Here is a 21,034-nt window from a genome sequence, read left to right as displayed (position 1 = left end):
CCTAAGGGACTTTTGCATTTGTGAATCATCTGTATTTTAAGGATGGAATAAAAGTTATGTTTTATTTTACTTAACGATCTTCTGGCATTGCTTCATATGTTCATTGATTGGTGCCAGACAGCCGGTGGAGATCTAGACTGCAGTGTAGCTCCGTATCAAGTTCCTGATCTGTGGCGGACCATTCCACGTATAGCTACAAACCATTAACTCCCCTGGAATAATACCCTAGCCTGGGAAATCGCATGCTGAATACCGTGACCTGTGACGTCATCACGATCACGTGACACGCCCATCTGAGTAGACAGATGAGGTCCTGGAGAGGCAGTCAGTTACTAGTGAATCAAGATGCCCAGTGAGAGCTGTAATCATTCACATAATGGACTGAGGACCAGAGGAGTGGCACAGGGAGCCGGTGGAGCCGGGTAAGGCAGAAGATACAATCAGTGTATTTACTTGTGTGAACTTAAACCCACATTTTTTCTTTCATTATTCAGATAAAGAATTCAATTTTAAACAATATTCAAATTTACTTCTATTATCTAATTTGCTTCATTCTTTAGATATCCTTTGTTTAAGAAATAGCAATGCACATGGGTGAGCCAATCCCATGAGGCATCTATGTGCAGCCACCAATCAGCAGCTTCTGAGCCTATCTAGATATGCTTTTCAGTAAAGAATATCAAAAGAAAAAAGTAAAATAGATAATAGAAGTAAATTAGAAAGTTGTTTAAAATTGCATGTTCTTTCTAAACCATGAAAGAAAAATTTTAGGTTCAATGTCCCTTTAACAGGAGTCTGTGTCAATACAAATCCTAGATCACGTTTTGATGTGGGATATTGAACACATTTGTATTTATTGTTTAAAGAAAACCGGAGCTCACTGCGGTAACTACAGTATTTATTAATACATTCTTTGTCTTTTCTGTTAGCATAATAACACAAAACCACATGGTGCAGCACAAATATACTGAATAAGATAGTCAAATAATTGATGTCATACACACTTGCTTGTCTTCCAATCAACCTTTTGGCTTTTGAATGATACCAAGTCACTGTTCCTGTTTCCACCTGGGCGGCTGTGAAGTCCCATTCTGCTATAACTGCACCTGGAGGTGCAATTAGAATGTGAGCGTTTATTTTTCCCAACTATTGTCTTATTCAGTATATTTGTGCTGCACCATGTGGCTTTGTGTTATTATACTTACAGAAGCCATACACTCATGTCACATTTGCTGCCTGTAACCAATCAGGATCCTGTATTTCCATGATTCAGTTAGCTGCACAACTGTAAAGTTCCAGTCTGTGCTGCAAAACAGTAAGGCCTAACCTAAAACTAAAGTCCCCTTAAAAAAAGCCCACCCCAAAATAAAAAAAAACCCTATACTAACACTAAAACCTACTCTAAAATTTCCCTTAAAAGGGCATTTAACAGGCAGTGCCCTAGATGAAGTAAACAGCTCTTTTGGATTAAAAACACCTATACTAAAAGCAAAGTAACCCCCCACTCAAAAAAAATAATAAGCCTATCTTTTAAAAACCTACACTAACAATTGTCCTAAGAAAGGCATTTTGTAAGGCTTTTTTACTTTTCATAAAAAAAACCTATTGTAAAAAACAATCCTATCCCTAATGTAATCAGCTATGCTAAAAAAAAACTATCATAAGAAATAAACACACCAAAAAAACCTAACGCTAAACCCCAAAGTTTGTACTCACCAAACTTGAATCCAGTTCCTAGGTGGGCAGCTGCTTTTAAAAGGTGGCGCTCCTCTTCTATCTTCATCTATGGCAGCGCTCCGCTGGGGCTTTCCTCTTTCATCCGACTCTTCTTCTTCCATCCGATGCTTCTTCTTTTCTTCCGTCCAGTACCCTCTTTATGCTGTCAATGCCGCACACTGAGGCTTGAATGTGAGGCTCCCCCTTATATAGGGGTGCCCTTGAATTTCTATTGGCTGATTTCCAAATCCAAATTCAAATCAGCCAATAAAAAAAGCTTTCATTCTATTGGCTGATTTAAATTTGAAAATCAGCCAATAGGAATGCTTATATAAGGGGGAACCTCGCATTCAAACTTCAGTGTGCGGCAGTGACCGCATGAAAAGGAGATCGGACGGAAGATAAGAAGAAACATTAGATAGAAGATGGAAGATGACGGGTCAAATGGAAGTGGACAGCCCCAGCGGAGCAACATGGATGAAAGTGGAAGAGGAGCGCCGCCAGAATACATACCTAAGGAGCTTTTTCAAGTTGGTGAGTACTAACTTTTGGGGTTTAGCGTTAGGGATTATTTTTTTTTTTTTAGTTTAGGATTAGTAAAACAGCTAAATCACTGATGCCCTTTTCAGGGCATTTTTTTAGGATAGATTTTTAGCAAAAGAGCTTAAATCGCTGAAGCCCTTTTCAGGGCATCTTTTTTTTTAGGATAGAGTTTTTTAAAGATAGTTTTTCTTTTGGGAGGGTGGGGAGTTACGTTATTAGTATACGTTGTATGCAAAAGAGATACTCACTTCAACTAGGGCACTGCCTGACAAATGCCCATTTTCAGGGCAATTTTCAGGGCAATTTTCAGAGAAGGTTTTAGTCTTTGGGGGGGGGGGTGAGCTGTTAGGGGGTTAAGTACTGTAGGGATAGTTCACGAGGCATTGACAGTTAGGGGGTTAATAGCTTAGGGGTAGTTTGTGGTGGGGTATTGGTGGTTAGGGGGTTAAGTAGTGTATGGATAGTTTGCAGTGGGGGGTTATGTTGGTTTAGGGGTTAATGTTATGTTTATTAGGATTGGTGATATATTTAAAAGGGAGCCTTTACTTTACATCATCAATGTAGATGGAGATGCTGCTCGCAATATTTCTCCAGCATCGCCACCCATTGCAATGTATAGTAAAACGCCTCTTAGCGATGGAGCCTTTAAACACTGATGTCAGCCGCTTGGAATACTTTGCTGGCTTTCTCGACATGGTGACGGATTCTTTGTGAATATTTTGCTGCCTTGTGGCACTTTTGATCATCAGGGCCTTTATAAGAGCAGTATGCTACTCCATTAGAAACCACTTTTCAGCAGTATTTTTTACTTTTTTAAATTCAACGGGCCTGACCTCTTAGAAATCCCTTTTGGCTTTTTTCAAGCTACATATTCTGAATTTACTGCTCACATTGCCTTCTTCAATGTTAAAGCATTTGTGCATGCTGGGTTCACTTAATAGTAAACACATTTTCTTTGGTTTTAAAATGTAAAAATATCGCTTAGATCACACATTTAAATTATTAAATGTTTACACATATTTAATATAGATATTGCAATGTATATTTATGACTGCAATGAAGTGTTTCAAAAATGTTATTTAAAATATTAAATTTACTATAATTTCTTTGTTTTTTTAAGGTGAGCTTTTGTATTAAGTCCCAAAACCAATACCCATAAACATCTGTCCCAAAATCTGTCCTAATTTGTACTTAAATATGTAGCAGGGGGTATGTGACATTGCCCAGAATGCATCTCACCAGTGAACATTATTTACTGAGCTGTTCTGTTGGAAAGCTTATTATCTCTCTAGCCAGGACAAGTAAATGTTTACATATTATAAAGTAGAGGATCTTACAGCTTGTAGAAAATTTGCTTTTAATCTGTTCCATATAACCACAGAGAAAAACAGGTTATGATCATTTCTGTATATTTATAGTTCTTACCAAGCAGCAAGTGCTCAATAACATCACGAATATATCGATGGCAAATGTGCAATAATCCATCAGGTTTCTCTTGAATCCATTTAGATGTTGCAGCACGAAAGGAAGCCCAGTGTAAGGGAGTGACTTCCAAATGCTGTCGGTATCCCATTAGTTTCAGAAGTTGAAGAATATCATGATCACTGAGTCCACAACGGGAAATACAAAGTAAACATAAGACATCTACTACCCAGCCTTCCATCACTGTAGACACTGAAATACATGTGACAAACTTATTTAAATCCTGTTAAGAGTTTTTGGTGATGATGCATGTTATTTTAAACACAGGTGGTTACATTTATTTATTACATTTACAAGCAACCTATAGCTCTTGTTAAAAAGTTAGGTGAGTCCTGCTTTCCCATTTCTGCTCAAAATGTCATATTTTCTTTCTCATGCAATGTCTCTTTATCTTTAAAGGGACAGTCTACTCCAGAATTTTTATTGTTTAACAAGATAGATAATCCCTTTATTACCCATTCTCCAGTTTTGCATAACCAACACAGTTATATAAAGCAGCACTCATGCAGGCCCAGACCATGACACTCACACCACCATGCTTGACTGTAGGCAAGACACACTTGTCTTTGTACTCCTCACCTGGATGCCGCCACACGCTTGACAACATCTGAACCAATTAAGTTTATCTTGGTCTCATCGGACCACAGGATATAGTTCCAGTAATCCCTATCCTTAGTCTGCTTGTCTTCAGCAAACTGTTTACGGGGTTTTTTTGTGCATCATCTTTAGAAGAGGCTTCCTTCTGGGACGACAACCATGCAGACCAATTTGATGCAGTGTGTGTCGTATGGTCTGAGCACTGACAGACTGACCCCCCACCCCTTCAACCTCTGCAGCAATGCTGGCAGCACTCATACGTCTATTTCCCAAAGACAAACTCTGGATATGACACCGAGCATGTGCACTCAAATCCTTTGGTCGACCATGGCGAGACCTGTTCTGAGTGGAACCTGTCCTGTGAAACCGCTGCATGGTCTTGCCCACTGTGCTGCAGCTCAGTTTCAGGGTCTTGGCAATCTTCTTATAGCCTAGGCCATCTTTATGTAGAGCAACAATTCTTTTTTTCAGATCCCCAGAGAGTTCTTTGCCATGAGGTGCCATGTTGAACTTCCAGTGACCAGTATGAGAGAGTGTGAGAGAGACCACCTGAGACCTTGTAACACTAACGAGTCACATGACACCGGGGAGGAAAAATGGCTAATTGGGCCCAATTTGGACATTTCCCCTTAGGGGTGTACTCACTTTAGTTGCCAATGGTTTAGACATTAATGGCTGTGTGTTGAGTCATTTTGAGGGGACAGTAAATTTACACTGTTATACAGGCTGTACACTCACTACTTTACATTGTAGCAAAGTGTAATTTCTTCAGCGTTGTCACATGAAAAGATATAATAAAATATTTACAAAAATGTGAGGGATGTACTCACTTTTTCGAGATACTGTAAGTCTCTGCAGACTGCCTCCTTATCTCAGTTCCTTTGAAAGACGTGCATTTTAGCCAATTAGTGCTGAATCATAACTCCACAAGAGTGAGCACAATGTTTATCTATATGGCACACATGAACTATTGCTGTCTAGCTGTGAAAAACTGCCAAAATGCACTGAGATAAGAGGCGGCCTTCAAGGGCTTAGAAATTAGCATATAAGCCTACCTAGGTTTAGCTTTTAACAAAGAATAACGAGAACAAAAAAAAAATGTGATGATAAAAAGTAAATTGGAAAGTTGTCTAAAATTGCCTGCCTTATCTAATTCATGAAAGTTTAATTTTGACAAGAGCCTTTAAATCTTGCTGTCAGTTTTACTATCTGTTGTTCTTACAATTCACTATCTCTGCAAAGTCCCACCTCTCTAAAGCTTCCTTCCACTCTGTACACTCTGAAATACAGAAACAAATAGAAGGCGCCTCCTAGTGTAATACTGTAATATTAACCCTAGAAGGAGTGGAAGTGGAGTCTTTTAACCCTAAGAAGAGCGACCTTGGTGGAACATATGAACTGTTCATAAGAACTATTTGGACATTGTTTTTTAATTTGTGACTCTCACCTTTGTGAATTATAATATCATTATAGATGTTATTGCTATTCTGTGCGCCCCCTAATACCTAGAGTGTTGTCTCTCTACACACTGATGACTTCACGGCTCACAACCAGCTCAAGAATGGTGCAAAGCCAATGACAGGAACATAGAATGACACCTCTATAACAATCATTTTGGGCCACACAATATACTCTTATTGGCATCAAAGAACAAGCAACCATCTTTCTAAGACAAGCACCAACAGATATCTCAAACCCTTCCACCTTGATACACAGCAAGCCTGTTTTCATTATTAGCATATTAAAAGCCACAAACTTTGTAAAATCTCTTCATGTTATTGGTGATGCATCGAACAAACAAGGGATTCTGTAACAACCTCAGAAAAAAGGCTTCAACAAATGAGAGTTGAAATGACAACCAGATTAGGTCCACACAATCAAGCCCATAACCACATTCATTTCTTCTCACAGGTGGTCACTATACAGCATTAAAGGGACACTGAACCCACATTTTTTCTTTCATGATTCAGATAGAGCATGCAATTTTAAGCAACTTTCTTATTTACTCCTATTATCAAATTGTCTTCATTCTCTTGGCATCTTTATTTGAAAAGCAAGAATGTAAGTTTAGATGCCGGACCATTTTTGGTGAACAACCTGGGTTGTTCTTGCTGATTGGTGGATAAATTCACCCACCAATAAACAAGTGCTGTCCAGAGTTCTGAACCAAAAATTGTCTGGCTCCATAGCTTAGATGTCTTCTTTTTCAAATAAAGATAGAGAAAAAACGAAGAAAAAATGATAATAGGAGTAAATTAGAAAATTGCTTAAAATTGCATGATCTATCTGAATCACGAAAGAAAAAAATGTGGGTTCAGTGTCCCTTTAATGATGTGCACATGATTATGCTCAGAGCAGGAAAGCCTATTTCAGCTACATTTAACGCTTCCTGATTAGCTCACTTATCTTTAATTATTGACACTTAAAAAACTAACTAAACTAGCAACACCTGTACATAAAATAGAGCGTATGAATCACAAATTACCAACCATGCTACATTATAAAGATTTGTCATGATAAAATCACAGGTTTACATAGGAACCAAATGGCCCCAGGGCAAGATATACAACATATGCCATAAGCTGCGTCCCAAACCAATTAAGCGTTTCACTATATTTTACATACACAGGCTCTATCATACACATATTTACTATTTACCTGTACCGTGTAATTCAGTAATAGAAGACCTATTTTTCTTTTTCTCCTTCCTTTCACATGCCCAGCTGTAGTCTACAGCCCAACGCTGAATTACCAGGGACCAAAGTTGCTCCATTGAGAGAGTATCCAGGTAGTTTTCTAAACAATCTAATTTGTTTGTATAAATTCCACACGAGCTAAGTTCGCTTGCAAGAACTGCAAGTTGCAGAGGGGATACTTTTCTTTTGTGGTTTAGAATCTCTTTCAGCTGCTCAGTGGGAATAAATCTGTCTGACGTTGGTAACTGTTTCTGAAAAATGCTTAACCGGGTGCTTTCATCCGATATCTTCAAAATATCTGCAATGTGGACATCACAACGCTCCTTAATATATTTGTATGACAGGTGGGAGGCAGTAGTTGTCAGAATAATTTTGCAGTGATTAGGCAAATTGCTAGGAAGCCACGTAAAACCTTTTGCCTAAATTAAAAAAAAAGAAGGAAATTTATTTTTTATTTTTAGAAATAATAACTATATGTTCACATGAATTAACTTCAAAATATGATTAAACAGCTTCAGGAATAAATTATTATCAGCAAAAACTTCAGACTTTGTAATCAGAAATGAATTTGTAAATAAAAATGTATTGTATCCACATTTTATATCTTTCCTGAAATGCAGAGCTAATTTGTTCAGCAAAAATATAATTTCACTAGATACTGTGTTTACCATTGTTAATTTGCTGCTCTGGCAATCTGTAGGTTTCTATATAAAATAAAAATAGTGCTAATATTTATCATTATTTCTTTAAGAAATTTACGGCTAGATTACGAGTTTTGCGGTATGAGTGAAAAAGCAGCCTTATGGCTCTTTTTCACTACCGCTGGTATTACGAGTCTTGTAGGTTTAGCTGCACCGCACACTTTTTTGGCCGTAACGCAACGTAATAACCGCAGCTTTTAAAAAGTCATTTTTCAATGGGACTTCCTTTGCACCGGTATAACGAGTCTGCCTGGGACGCCAAAAAGTGAGCGGTACACCCTATACCGTTAAGATCCATACCGTAAACTGAAAGTCAGTAGTTATGAGTTTTAAGCTTCAAAGCCGTACCATAAAACACATAACTAAAGTGCTAAAAAGTACACTAACACCCATAAACTACCTATTAACCCCTAAAAAGAGGCCCTCCTGCATCGCAAACACTAAAATAAAATTATTAACCCCTAATCTGCCGCTCCGGACATCGCCGCCACTAGAATAAACATATTGGCCCCTAAACCACCGCACTCCCGCATCGCAAACACTAGTTAAATATTATTAACCCCTAATCTGCTGCCCCTGACCTCGCCGCCACCTACATTATATTTATTAACCCCTAATCTGCCGCCCCCAATGTCGCCGCCACCTACATTAGTTATTAACGCCTAATCTGCCGCCCCGACACCGCAGACACCTACATTACACTTATTAACCCCTAATCTGCCGTCCCTAACATCGCCGCCACCTACATACATTTATTGACCCCTAATCTTCCGCCCCCAACGTCGCTGCCACTATACTAAAGTTATTAACCCCGAACCCTAAGTCTAACCCTAACCCTAACACCCACTAACTTTAATGTAATTAAAATAAATCTAAATAAAACCTACTATTAATAACTAAATAATTCATATTTAAAACTAAATACTTACCTGTAAAATAAACCCTAAGCTAGCCACAATATAACTAATATTTACATTGTATCTAGCTTAGGGTTTATTTTTATTTCACAGCTAACTTTGAATTTATTTTAACTAGGTAGACTAGTTAGTAAATAGTTATTAACTATTTACTAACTACCTAGTTAAAATAAATACAAATTTACCTGTAAAATAAAACCTAACCTGAGTTACACTAACACCTAACCTTACACTACAATTAAATAAATTACATTTATTAAATTCAATTAATTAAATTACAAAACAAAACACTAGATTACACAAAATAAAAAAGAAATTATTAAATATTTAAACTAATTACAACTAATCTAATAGCCCTATCAAAATAAAAAAGCCCCCCCCCCCCCACCAAAATAAAAAAAAACCTAGCCTAAACTACCAATAGCCCTTAAAAGGGCCTTTTGCAGGGCATTGCCCCAAAGAAATCAGCTTTTTTACCTGTAAAAAAAAATACAAATACCCCCCAATAGTAAAACCCACCACCCACACAACAAACCCCCCCAAATAAAATCCTAACTAAAAAAAAACTAAGCTCCCTATTGCCCTGAAAAGGGCATTTGTATGGGCATTGCCCTTTAAAGGGCATTTAGCTCTTTTTCCGGCCAAACCCTAAGCTAAAAATAAAACCCACCCAATAAACCCTTAAAAAAACCTAACACTAACACCCGAAGATCCACTTACAGTTTTTGAAGACCCGACATCCATCCTTAACAAAGCCGGGAGAAGTCTTCATTCAAGCGGCAAGAAGTCCTCAACGAAGCCAGGAGAAGTCTTCATCCAAGTGGTCCTCCAGACGGGCAGAAGTCTTCATCCAGACGGCATCTTCTATCTTCATCCATCCGGCGCGGAGGGGCTCCATCTTCAAGACATCTGGCGCTAAGCATTCTCTTCTTTCCACGGCTCTTCTAGAATGAAGGTTCCTTTAAGTGACGTCATCCAAGATAGCGTCCCTTGAATTCCGATTGGCTGATAGAATTCTGTTATAAGCTTGTATAATGTGGCTATTCCCAGAGAACCTTAAGTAAAACAGGCTTATACAAAAGGTTATTACCAAGGGAGATAGCTGGTTTACTTAGTACAAGTTCTTTTTATAACACTTTACAAAATCAAAATAAAGTGAATAAAACAGATGAAATGAAGCCTTTGTATATTTTACACAGTTGTAAAGAGTTGTGTTCTTTAAAGATAGAAGGCAGCAAACAAGCAGCTTATTGGTATTGTCTGAGAAAAGCAGAATTTTATAGCAAAGTCTCTTTATAGTTAAGCTTAGAAATGAGAAACTGATTTGCAGTCTGCAGTGTCCATATATCAAGAGGTATCAGGTTACAGCAGGCAGAGTGTGTGATGCAGAGAGAAGGAGAGAGCCAGATTTAACCAGTTGTGAGCACTTTAACAGTTTGTATGTCAGCAGAACTTTGGATAAGAATATATACAGCTAGAGACAATTGTATATAAAATTAATGATACTTGCGAGTGAGTTTAGAACTGCAGAGAGCGAAGTTGGCACTGAGTCAAAATGGATCACAGCAGGGAAGATGTTCTTATTTCCTGGTAGAGGTAAACACTCAGTAATGGAGCTGGCTGGAAAATCAGACTGCAGAGTTAACACAGACTTGCAAGAGTTGCTGCCAAAGACTGTTCCTTGAAGTGTAAAGCAGCAGGAAATGCTTCTTAAGTTTAGAAGCTGGAGAAATGACAACAAGGATTTCCTTTAACAGGTACAAAAGTAGGATCTGTAGATTTTAGCTTTAGAGCTTGAAGCAGAGTGGGAACTACAAACTTCAATTATCAAGCAAAGCACAGGTGTACTGAACACACCTTTAAAGGGAGGTGAAGGAGAGGGTTGGTCTTAGTTCTTAAAGCTACAGGAATATGACAAATTCTATCAGCCAATCGGAATTAAAGGTGAAAAAATTTTGATCAGCCAATAGGATTGAGAAGGAAAAAAACAGAGGAGTCACCATGTTCCAATCAGCCAATAGAATGCAAGCTCAATCCTGTTGTCTGATTGCATCAGCCAATAGGATTTTTTCACCTTAAATTCCGATTGGCTGATAGAATTCTATCAGCCAATCGGAATTCAAGGGACGCCATCTTGGATGACGTCACTTAAAGGAACCTTCATTCGAGAAGAGCCGTGGAAAGAAGAAGATGCTTCGCGCTGGATGTCTTGAATATGAAGCTGCTCTGCGCCGGATGGATGAAGATATAAGATGTCGTCTGGATGAAGACTTCTGCCTATCTGGAGGACCGCTTCTTGCCGCTTGGATGAAGACCTCTTCCGGCTTCGTTGAGGACTTCTTGCCGCTTGGATGAAGACTTCTCCCGGCTTCGTTGAGGATTGAAAAAATCAAAAACGGTAAGTGGATCTTCGGGGGTTAGTGTTTTTTTAAAGGTTTATTGGGTGGGTTTGGGCAGAAAAAGAGCTAAATGCCCTTTTAAGGGCAATGCCCATACAAATGCCCTTTACAGGGCAATGGAGAGCTTACATTTTTTTAGTTAGGATTTTATTTGGGGGGTTTTGTTGTGTGGGTGGGGGGTTTTACTATTGGGGGGTGTTTGTATTTTTTTTTTACAATGCCCTGCAAAAGGCGCTTTTAAGGGCTATTGGTAGTTTAGTTTAGGCTAGGGTTTTTTTATTTTGGGGGGGCTTTTTTATTTTGATAGGGCTATTAGATTAGGTGTAATTAGTTTAAATATTTGATCATTTCTTTTTTATTTTGTGTAATTTAGTGTAATGTAATTTATTTAATTGTAGTGTAAGGTTAGGTGTTAGTGTAACTCAGGTTAGGTTTTATTTTACAGGCAAATTTGTATTTATTTTAACTAGGTAGTTAGTAAATAGTTAATAACTATTTACTAACTAGTCTACCTAGTTAAAATAAATACAAACTTAGCTGTGAAATAAAAATAAACCCTAAGCTATATACAATGTAACTATTAGTTATATTGTAGCTAGCTTAGGGTTTTATTTTACAGGTAAGTATTTAGTTTTAAATATGAATTATTTAGCTATTAATAGTAGGTTTTATTTAGATTTATTTTAATTACATTAAAGTTAGTGGGTGTTAGGGTTAGGGGTTGATAACTTTAGTATAGTGGCGGCGACATTGGGGGCGGAAGATTAGGGGTTAATAAATGTAGGTAGGTGGTGGCGATGTTAGGGGCGGCAGATTAGGGGTTATTAAGTGTAATGTAGGTGGCGGCGATGTTAGGGGTGGCAGATTAGGGGTTAATAAGTGTAATGTAGGTGGCGGCGACATTAGGGGCAGCAGATTAGGGGTTAATAAGTGTAATGTAGGTGTCGGCGATGTCGGGGCGACATATTAGGGGTGTTTAGACTCGGGTTCATGTTAGGGTGTTAGGTGTAAACATAAATTTAGTTTCCCCATAGGAATCAATGGGGCTGCGTTACGGAGGTTTACGCTCTTTTATTGCAGGTGTTAGACTTTTTTTCAGCCGGCTCTCCCCATTGATGTCTATGGGGAAATCGTGCACGAGCACGTAAAACCAGCTCACCGCAGCGCTGGTATTGGAGTGCGGTATGGAGCTCAATTTTGCTTTACACTCACTTATTGGGGCATATCTATCAAGCTCCAGATAGAGCTTGAGGCCCCGTGTTTCTGGCGAGCCTGCAGGCTCGCCAGAAACACCAGTTATGAAGCAGCGGTCTAAAGACTGCTGCTCCATATCCAGTCCGCCTGCTCTGAGGCAGGCGGACAGACATCGCCGCAATTCAACCCGATCGAGTACGATCGTGCTGATTAACACCCCCTGCTGGCAGCCGATTGGCCGCGATTCTGCAAGGGGTGGTGTTGCACCAGCAGCTCTTGTGAGCTGCTGGTGCAATGCTGAATACGGAGAACGTATTGCTCTCGGTATTCAGCGAGGTCTGGCGGACCTGATCCGCACTGTCGAATCAGGCACGCCAGACTTTGATAAATAGAGGCCATTGTAATACCAGCGCTGTAGGGAGGTAAGCGGTGGCAATAACTTGCAAGTTATTACCGAGCAGCTCTTACCGCAAAATTCGTAATCTAGCCGTTACATTGGCAACTCAATGCTGCACCTGTGAAAATTATGCTCACAGGACGCAGTGGGCCATCTTAACATGCACCCACAAAGGGGCAAATTTGTCCGTATACAGGCGCACAATAAATAGCCAGCTATTACAAGTGGCTGGTTAATGCCCCCGCAAGCTTGCGGTTTCCCTTTGCGCTTAGCGCAATTAACCAGAGGTCAGACCAAAATACAGTGTATAGTGCATTTACATGTAAATTAAAGATGAGTATTTTTTTTTTTTTTTAAACTGCACAAAGCAGTTATATGGGGTTAAAGTGAGGGGATGTGGGGTGTTAGAAAAAAAAACGGCACCTAAAGTGCCTTTACATGGAGGTCAATGGGGGACTGTGTTTTCATTTTAAATATATATGTATATGCTTACATACATATAAAGTATATGTATGTGTTAATATGTGTACATACACATATAAACACATAAATATATATGTATATATTCATATATATTTATTTATTGCTGCCCAACGCTTCACGATTTATGGAAACGTGCTCTCCAGAGCGCTTGGCTCCCGGGACAATGCGAATGCAAAGTTGCGTTCGCATTGCTCCTCATTTGTAATACCAGCGCACATTTACGTGCAATGGTATAGCTGAGTGGAGCACAAATATTGCGCTTGTGTAAGTGCAATATTGCGCTCCATTCGTAATACTGAGTTTGCAACTGTTTTTCCAAATTCCATTAAAAAAAAATTGGTAAAAATGTAGGGCCTAGTGATAAAAAGCTCTTTTGCGAAACGTACGTCGGATACATTGTTTCTTATTCTTTGGCGTCCTTCCAAGAATCTGCACACCAGTAAGGAGAGCAACATATGCTGGACTCTTAAGGGAAGGTTGTGTGGTTAAGTTTCTGCACTCCTTACCACGGTCTCTAGTATTGTGTATAAGCTCAATGTGAGCAATTACTTGATTGTATTGCCGATCCTATTTGTATTTGGTGGTTCCTGCAGCTCTTGTGGCGCTTTTTATACTTGTATTTTAAATAAATCCTTTTTTACAAAAATCCTGTTCAAGCAACTGTTTACCCAACAGTATAACATTGGGTGTGCGCATAAACCTGAGCTTGGCTATAGCTCCATCTCATGTGAGTAAGCATTTGTAAACAAGCATTCTGCATTTTGAAAAAGTTACAGAGTTACGCTATGTGGCATCTCTTTCTTTCTTTTCATATGAGGATCAAAAGAAAATAGAAGCGTGAAGATCTCGAAAGAACATACATATCCTTATAAGAACTTTTATAAGTATTTAGTTTACACTACAGTATACTTTGTTAATCTCCATCTTTGGTTTATTATTTTATCACATTTATTTCACATAAAAGATTATCCAGCTTGAAGAGAAATTGTAGTGCAGACTTCACAGGGGCTGAGCTCACTGAATGCTCAAAGAAAAAGAGCGGAACCATCCAGCACTTTGAGTGCTCTCTGTCTGTGAAGGAGAGACAAGCCCAGTGCAATATAGCAGTGCATGATATGAGAGTTTTGTTACACTTACACTTTGTGCTTTGTCTTTTATACTACTTTACACTTCAGATTGGATCCTTTCAGTATTATTGCATTTAAGCTTTGCACTTTCTCTTTTAAATATAAATACATATAGATTTAGCAGTGATTTTACAAATTCTGATTATGTTTAAAGTTTCTGTGTTACTATGACAAATAAGAATCATACATTGTATATTTCTATGTATATTTTACCACTTAGTATTTTCTTTATTATAAAATAAAACAGAGCTTCAGAAAGTGGGAGGGACAGGAGAGGTCCCTGAACTGAACAAGGCAGTTTCCAGGGTATGTCTGAAACTCTCGCACAATTCTTGCGAAATTCTGTAAGCATTTTAAACAAGCTGGTTTCACTGAATTATCTTGCCTGCTGTATGCTCAAAATTGACAATACAATTATTTAACCTCTTAATGACCAAGGACGTACCAGGGGCGCGATCACATGTACGGCGCAGGTTTCGGCACAAGCGTGGGAACCTGCGCCGCCCGTAATTTCACCTTGCACATCGGGCTATTACATAAACCCCGTGCCGTAAGTCGGATAAACTAGCAATGTCCAGAAATGAGCGTAACTACAAATTTCTGGAGTCGCTAGTGACTTACGGCACTTTAGAAACTGCCGTCGCCTAAGAAAAGTAAATAAAATAACAAATCTCCCGTAAAAGTCTAACATGCCTCATAAAAAATAAGCCAGACACGTAAAACCCCTATATCCGCAATCCCCCCCTCTCATTACTAATATTAAATAACACAATATGCCTATTTAACCTATTACCCTCTATATCCGCCATCAAACCCACACCGCAAGTAATAACTAAACTATTAAGGTTACGGTGAATTTGATAAGATGTTACAAGATGCTATTGAAACCCTTAAGAAAGATATCATACAAACCAAACATGTAAAATTTCTTAGAGATCAGAAAGACTACTCTACTGGTCAAGTCTTTTTGTGGCAAAAACTACATAGACGCAGGTCTTCTTGGTTTATTCATGATAATGAAGATGGGGATGGTAAAAATATGATTTCTAATACCACTGAGAGTAATCGTAGGAGGAGGAGAAGGAAGAATAAAGGAAGAAGGGTGACTTTTAAAAATGATCATGAAAGTACAGATGATGATTCCCTCTCTAACTTCTCCACCTCCTACGATGAGGGTTCTAATTCTGAAAATGAGAATGTATTAATTACTAGGAATGATGATAATATTCAAACTAATGTAGGCCAGAATGCAACAGCTAATAATACATCTGCACAAGAACCACTAATTCAGTATAACCAAGCTAAATCTGCGTGTAGCAATGACCACATTAATGGCTTACATATTGGAAATGAACAAACTGTATACTCAGGAGCGATTCCTAGGAGTACTAGTATAGCGAATAATGTAGCAAGTGGTTCATCAGTATCTGTAGGAAATGACACAATTAATGTAACTAAATCTAACAACCAGGTTTTTCGGTCAGCTCTAAAAACAAAGGGAGGAGGGGGAACAGGAGTAGCCAACAAGATCAGAGGGGCAAACAGATATACCCTCAGAGGTGCAACCAAGAAATAAAAAATGACTTGGTTATCAATATCTCTCACTACAATCTAAGTGCAATTGAAATTAAAGTGTTAAATTTTGGTCTGGGGTTTTGTCCAACCAAAAAATTTGATATTTTCCAAACTATCCTAGACTTAAATAAATTTGTGCGCAATTTAACCTTACGTAGACACTTTACTAATGAGGGAGCACCTAGAGAGGAAGCCCAAAATTTTGAACAGGTTGACACTAAACTTTCACTTTTGAATTTTAAAGAGATGTGTGATCTGACAACTTTACAATCTCTAGAAAAAGAACAATTCAATGATCCTGATTTGGCATACACACTAACCCCCAGGTTTAAAAATAAGTCTAAATTCTATCCTGTGCAATCTAGGGGGAGAGCTTTGGAGAGCTTTCACAAACGAGTAACTGAAGAATTACATGCCCTAGACAAAACCACATCTGTGGATCACTCAAATCTAAGTAGACAAGAGAGAGAGGCGATTGTATCTCTACAAAATAACTTGTCAATAGTGGTCAAACAGGCCGATAAGGGCGGCAATATTGTGGTAATGGACAGGGACATGTATGTGAATGAAGCTATACGCCAGTTGAGTGATGTCACTTCATATAAAGCACTCAGAAGTAATCCCACTAGATTGTACCAGAATAGATTGAAATCTATTCTTGATGATGCTTTGTATCTGGGCATTATTGATCAAAGTACCTTTGAGTTTTTGTTTGTCTCTGATCCTGTGGTACCTATATTCCACCACCTGCCCAAGATCCACAAGAGTTTGGAGCAAGTTAAGGGACGACCAATTGTTGCTGGAATTGGGTCATTGTTTGAACATCTATCAGAGTGGATAGATTGTATTCTGCAGCCGCTGGTTATGTCACTTCCCAGCTTTTTAAGAGATACTACCCACATACTCAACCTTGTGGATACTGTGCAGGTGGTGGAAGGTATGACATGGCTGACAGTTGATGTCACAGCGCTGTATACGTCTATACCACATTCATTGGGTCTAGAAGCTTTGAAGTTTTTTCTAGATTTGTTAACCGAATATTCTAATGAAACTAAGGAGTTTATTGTTCTGGCTACTAAATTTCTTCTTGAGCACAATTATTTTCGCTTTGAGGGGGTCCACTATGTCCAGCTAAAAGGCACAGCCATGGGGGCGAAATTCGCCCCCTCATACGCGAACTTATTTATGGGCTGGATGGAATATAAGTATTTGCTGGGACATGTGAACCCCTACTCAGCGAGGATATTGTACTACAAGAGATTTATTGATGATCTGATTTTCATTGGTACCTTTTCTGAACTGGAAGCCAGAGATTTTGTAGGATATCTCAATTCTTGTATTCCCGATATCCAATTTACCTATGAGTGGCGGCCTGACACTATACACTTCTTGGATGTGGAATTGAGTTTCAATAAGTGCACTAAGAAGATAGAAACTAATGTCTATCGTAAACCCATTGCAGGTAACTCTATATTGCATTCCTCAAGCTCACATCCAAGACATGTGTTTAGGGGGATCGCTAAGGGCCAGTTCCTAAGAACTAGGAGAATTAGCTCAAACGATGCTACTTTTTATTCTGAGTCCCAGGCATTAAGTAAAAGACTTGAGAATAGAGGTTATTCTGCTCAGGTCATTAAAAATGCCATGGAGGATACTATCAAAATCGATAGAGCCAGTCTCCTAAAGTATAGAGGTTCTAATGTACAGTCCAAAAATCAAAATGACAATAAACCATTGTTCATTACTAAATATTCCATGCAATATTATCAGATCTGCAACATCATTAAAAAGTATCTACCCATCTTATATGGAGATGATCTTCTGAAAGATGTTGTTAGTGATGGTTGCAGGTTTGTATATAGGAGAAATTTATCCTTGGGAAACATGGTTTCCCCTAGTGAACTTCGGGCCCCTCAAAATCAGAGCTCTTGGTTAAGGCATAATGGTACCTACAGATGTGGGAAGAATTGTAAAGCTTGTGATGTCATTAAAGTAGGATCTAGCTTTACTTCCTATGTTACCAATGAGAACTTTAATACCAAGGGATGTGTTAATTGCTCTACCACCTTTGTGGTTTATTTGATAGGATGTACATGCCATAAATTACAGTATATAGGTATGACTAGCCGTGACGTCCGTACTAGGATACGAGAACATTTGGGATACATTAAAAACAAAATTGAATGCTCAGAACTGGCTAGACACTTCATTTTTGTACATGGGGGTGATGTGCGCACCTTTGAATGGAATGCAATAGAATCCATAAGCAGACCCCCGAGGGGGGGGGATAAATGGTCAATTCTTGCTAGACAAGAAGTCTATTGGATTAATAAGATGTGCACTTTAACTCCTTATGGGTTTAACTCCGAAAATGACATTATTAACTTTTGGGAATAGGTGTTATTGCGCTAGCTCCCAACTGTTGATAGTGTGATTATTTACTGTTTGTAAATTAATTCTTTTATGAATGACCAAGCATAAGCCATGTATGGAAGACAAAAATCAAGTTGAACGTATTTAATCAAATAAACAGATATATATATTTTAATTCAAGAGCAAAAAGAATTTTAGTTACCCTATGAGTGTGATATATCTTACTAGTAGTCAAAATCATTAGTAAAAGGAAATATGTAAAGGCAGTAAAATTGAGCTGCACCTTTGTTTGTTTGACACTATATATGTAATCTATTGCTATATTTATTTGAGTAATTAAGAATTTTGTGCTCTGATGTTTTTCTGTCCTAAGAACTGTAATCCATTGATTTGTTTGTTTGATGTATATATTTAAATTTGGTTTAAGCTAAATCCTAATTCACTTTACATTTATTTAATGGAAACATGTCTGTGGTACTTAAATGGTTAATTTGTTCTCTTGCAAGGGAGGGAAAAAAAGGGGAAGGGTGTGTTATGTTTTAACCAATAAGGAACATTTTACCTCTGTAAATAAGGGTGACACCTGTGTGAATTTATGTCTATGATTACGGCTGCATTTGGCCGAAACATGTAAGACGAATTTGTCTCTCCACCTATCCTTGATGTTACCTCTATTTTGCTTTTAACTCTTGGATTTAAATTTAATGAAATAAAATTTGGACTTTTATTTACTTTCTTATGGGAGCTTTCTGGACTTATTTTTTCTATTTATTTAGAAGGGTAAGGAGCCCTTCTGTCTAAACAGTGCCCTGCAGCCGTGAGTTATTGTATGCACCCTGGGAGTAGTATTGTGAGGAGGATGGTAATGTAGCTGGGATCGCTGTTTACACCTGACATTGGATTACGTCATCAGTGAGTGCCGGCACGCCGGGTCGTGTAGTCTCGAGGAGGGAGAAGGCACTAAACGCTGAATCAGTTTACCGGGCAAGGAGTAACCTGGCTATTACTACCTGGAACAGAACCGGTTGAATGCTATTGGTCCCCCGTCGAGCGGGTATGCCTACATTCCTGTAAGTAACGAACTCCGCTGTTTGTCAGCACAAAGATACAGTGTGTTTTCTGTCGCTACGATACCCTCCACAATATAAGTTGTTTTACTCCCCAGGGCTAGTTTATATGCATACAATATTGTTTCTTATAACCGGCACCAATCTCTGTTTTCTGGAGACCTTTTGTACATTTGTACTTCTTTTCTATGTAACTAAACTATTAACCCCTAAACCGCCATAGCCCCAAACGCAATAAACCTATTCAAGTATTAACCCCTAAACCGCCATAGTTCACATAGCCTATTAAACGTTTTAACCCCTAATCTGCCGCCGCCAACGTCGCCACCACTATAATAAAGTTATTAACTATAATAAAGTTATTAACCCCTAAAGTCTAACCCTAACCCTAACACCCCCCTAATTTAAATATTATTTAAATAAAGCTAAATAAAATTACTATTATTAACGCAATTATTCCTATTTAAAACTAAATACTTACCTATAAAATAACCCCTAAGATAGCTACAATATAATTAATAATTACATTATAGCTATGTTAGGATTTATTTTTATTTTACAGGCAACTTTGTATTTATTTTAACTAGGTACAATAAATATTAAATAGTTATTAACTATTTAATAGCTACCTAGTTAAAATAAATACAAATTTACCTGTAAAATAAATCCTAACCTAAGTTACAATTACACCTAACACTACACTATCATTAAATAAATTAAATTAATTAACTACAATTACCTACAATTAAATACAATAAAATATAATAAACTAAAGTACAAAAAAACAAACACTAAATTACAGAAAATAAAAAAAATTACAAGATGTTTAAACTAATTACACCTAATCTAAGCCCCCTAATAAAATAAAAAAGCCCCCCAAAATAATAAATTTCCCTACCCTATACTAAATTACAAATAGCCCTTAAAAGGGCTTTTTGCGGGGCATTGCCCCAAAGTAATCAGCTCTTTTACCTGTAAAAAAAGATATACAACCCCCCCCAACATTAAAACCCACCACCCACACACCCAACCCTACTCTAAAACCCACCCAATCCCCCCTTAAAAAAACCTAACACTACCCCTTTGAAGATCTCCCTACCTTGAGCCGTCTTCACCCAGCCGGGCACAAGTGGTCCTCCAGAGGGGCAGAAGTCTTCATCCGATCCGGCCAGAAGAGGACATCCAGACCGGCAGAAGTCTTCATCCATGCGGCATCTTCTATCTTCTTCCATCCGGAGCGGAGTGGGTACATCTTGAAGACATCCAACGCGAAGCATCCTTTTCCATCCGACGGCGACTGAAGAATGAAGGTTCCTTTAAATGACGTCATCCAAGATGGCGTCCCTTCAATTCCGATTGGCTGATAGCATTCTATCAGCCAATCGGAATTAAGGTAGGAAAAATCCAATTGGCTGATGCAATCAGCCAATAGGATTGAGCTTGCATTCTATTGGCTGATTGGAACAGCCAATAGAATGCGAGGTCAAGCCTATTGTCTGATTGGATCAGCCAATCGGATTGAACTTCAATACAATTGATTGCATCAGCCAATAAGATTTTTCCTACCTTAATTCTGATTGGCTGATAGAATTCTATCAGCCAATCGGAATTCAAGGGACGCCATCTTGGTTAGACTTAGGTTTAGGGGTTAATAACTTTATTATAGTGGCGGTGACGTTGGCGGCGGCAGATTAGGGGTTAAAACATTTAATAGGCTATGTGGGCTATCGCGGTTTAGGGGTTAATAGACTTTATTCGTTATTGCGG

At 38.4% G+C, this 21,034-nt stretch overlaps 1 protein-coding gene across 1 annotated transcript in view; it reads right to left on the bottom strand.

The window, feature by feature from the left end:
- LOC128664418 (tetratricopeptide repeat protein 41-like) overlaps nt 1-21,034 on the bottom strand; it is a 331,531-nt gene that overhangs the window by 256,105 nt on the left and 54,392 nt on the right. Inside the window, exons 4-5 of the mRNA XM_053719249.1 lie at nt 6,997-7,453; nt 3,685-3,924 (exon numbers count right to left, since the gene is read on the bottom strand). Coding sequence (XP_053575224.1) covers nt 3,685-3,924; nt 6,997-7,453 — 697 coding nt within the window. The remainder of the gene's footprint in view (nt 1-3,684; nt 3,925-6,996; nt 7,454-21,034) is intronic.

Source organism: Bombina bombina, chromosome 6 (genome assembly GCF_027579735.1).
Source record: "Bombina bombina isolate aBomBom1 chromosome 6, aBomBom1.pri, whole genome shotgun sequence".
Classification (NCBI taxonomy): domain Eukaryota; kingdom Metazoa; phylum Chordata; class Amphibia; order Anura; family Bombinatoridae; genus Bombina; species Bombina bombina.
Note: the sequence above shows the minus strand (reverse complement) of the source record. Positions and strands in the feature narration are given on the sequence as shown.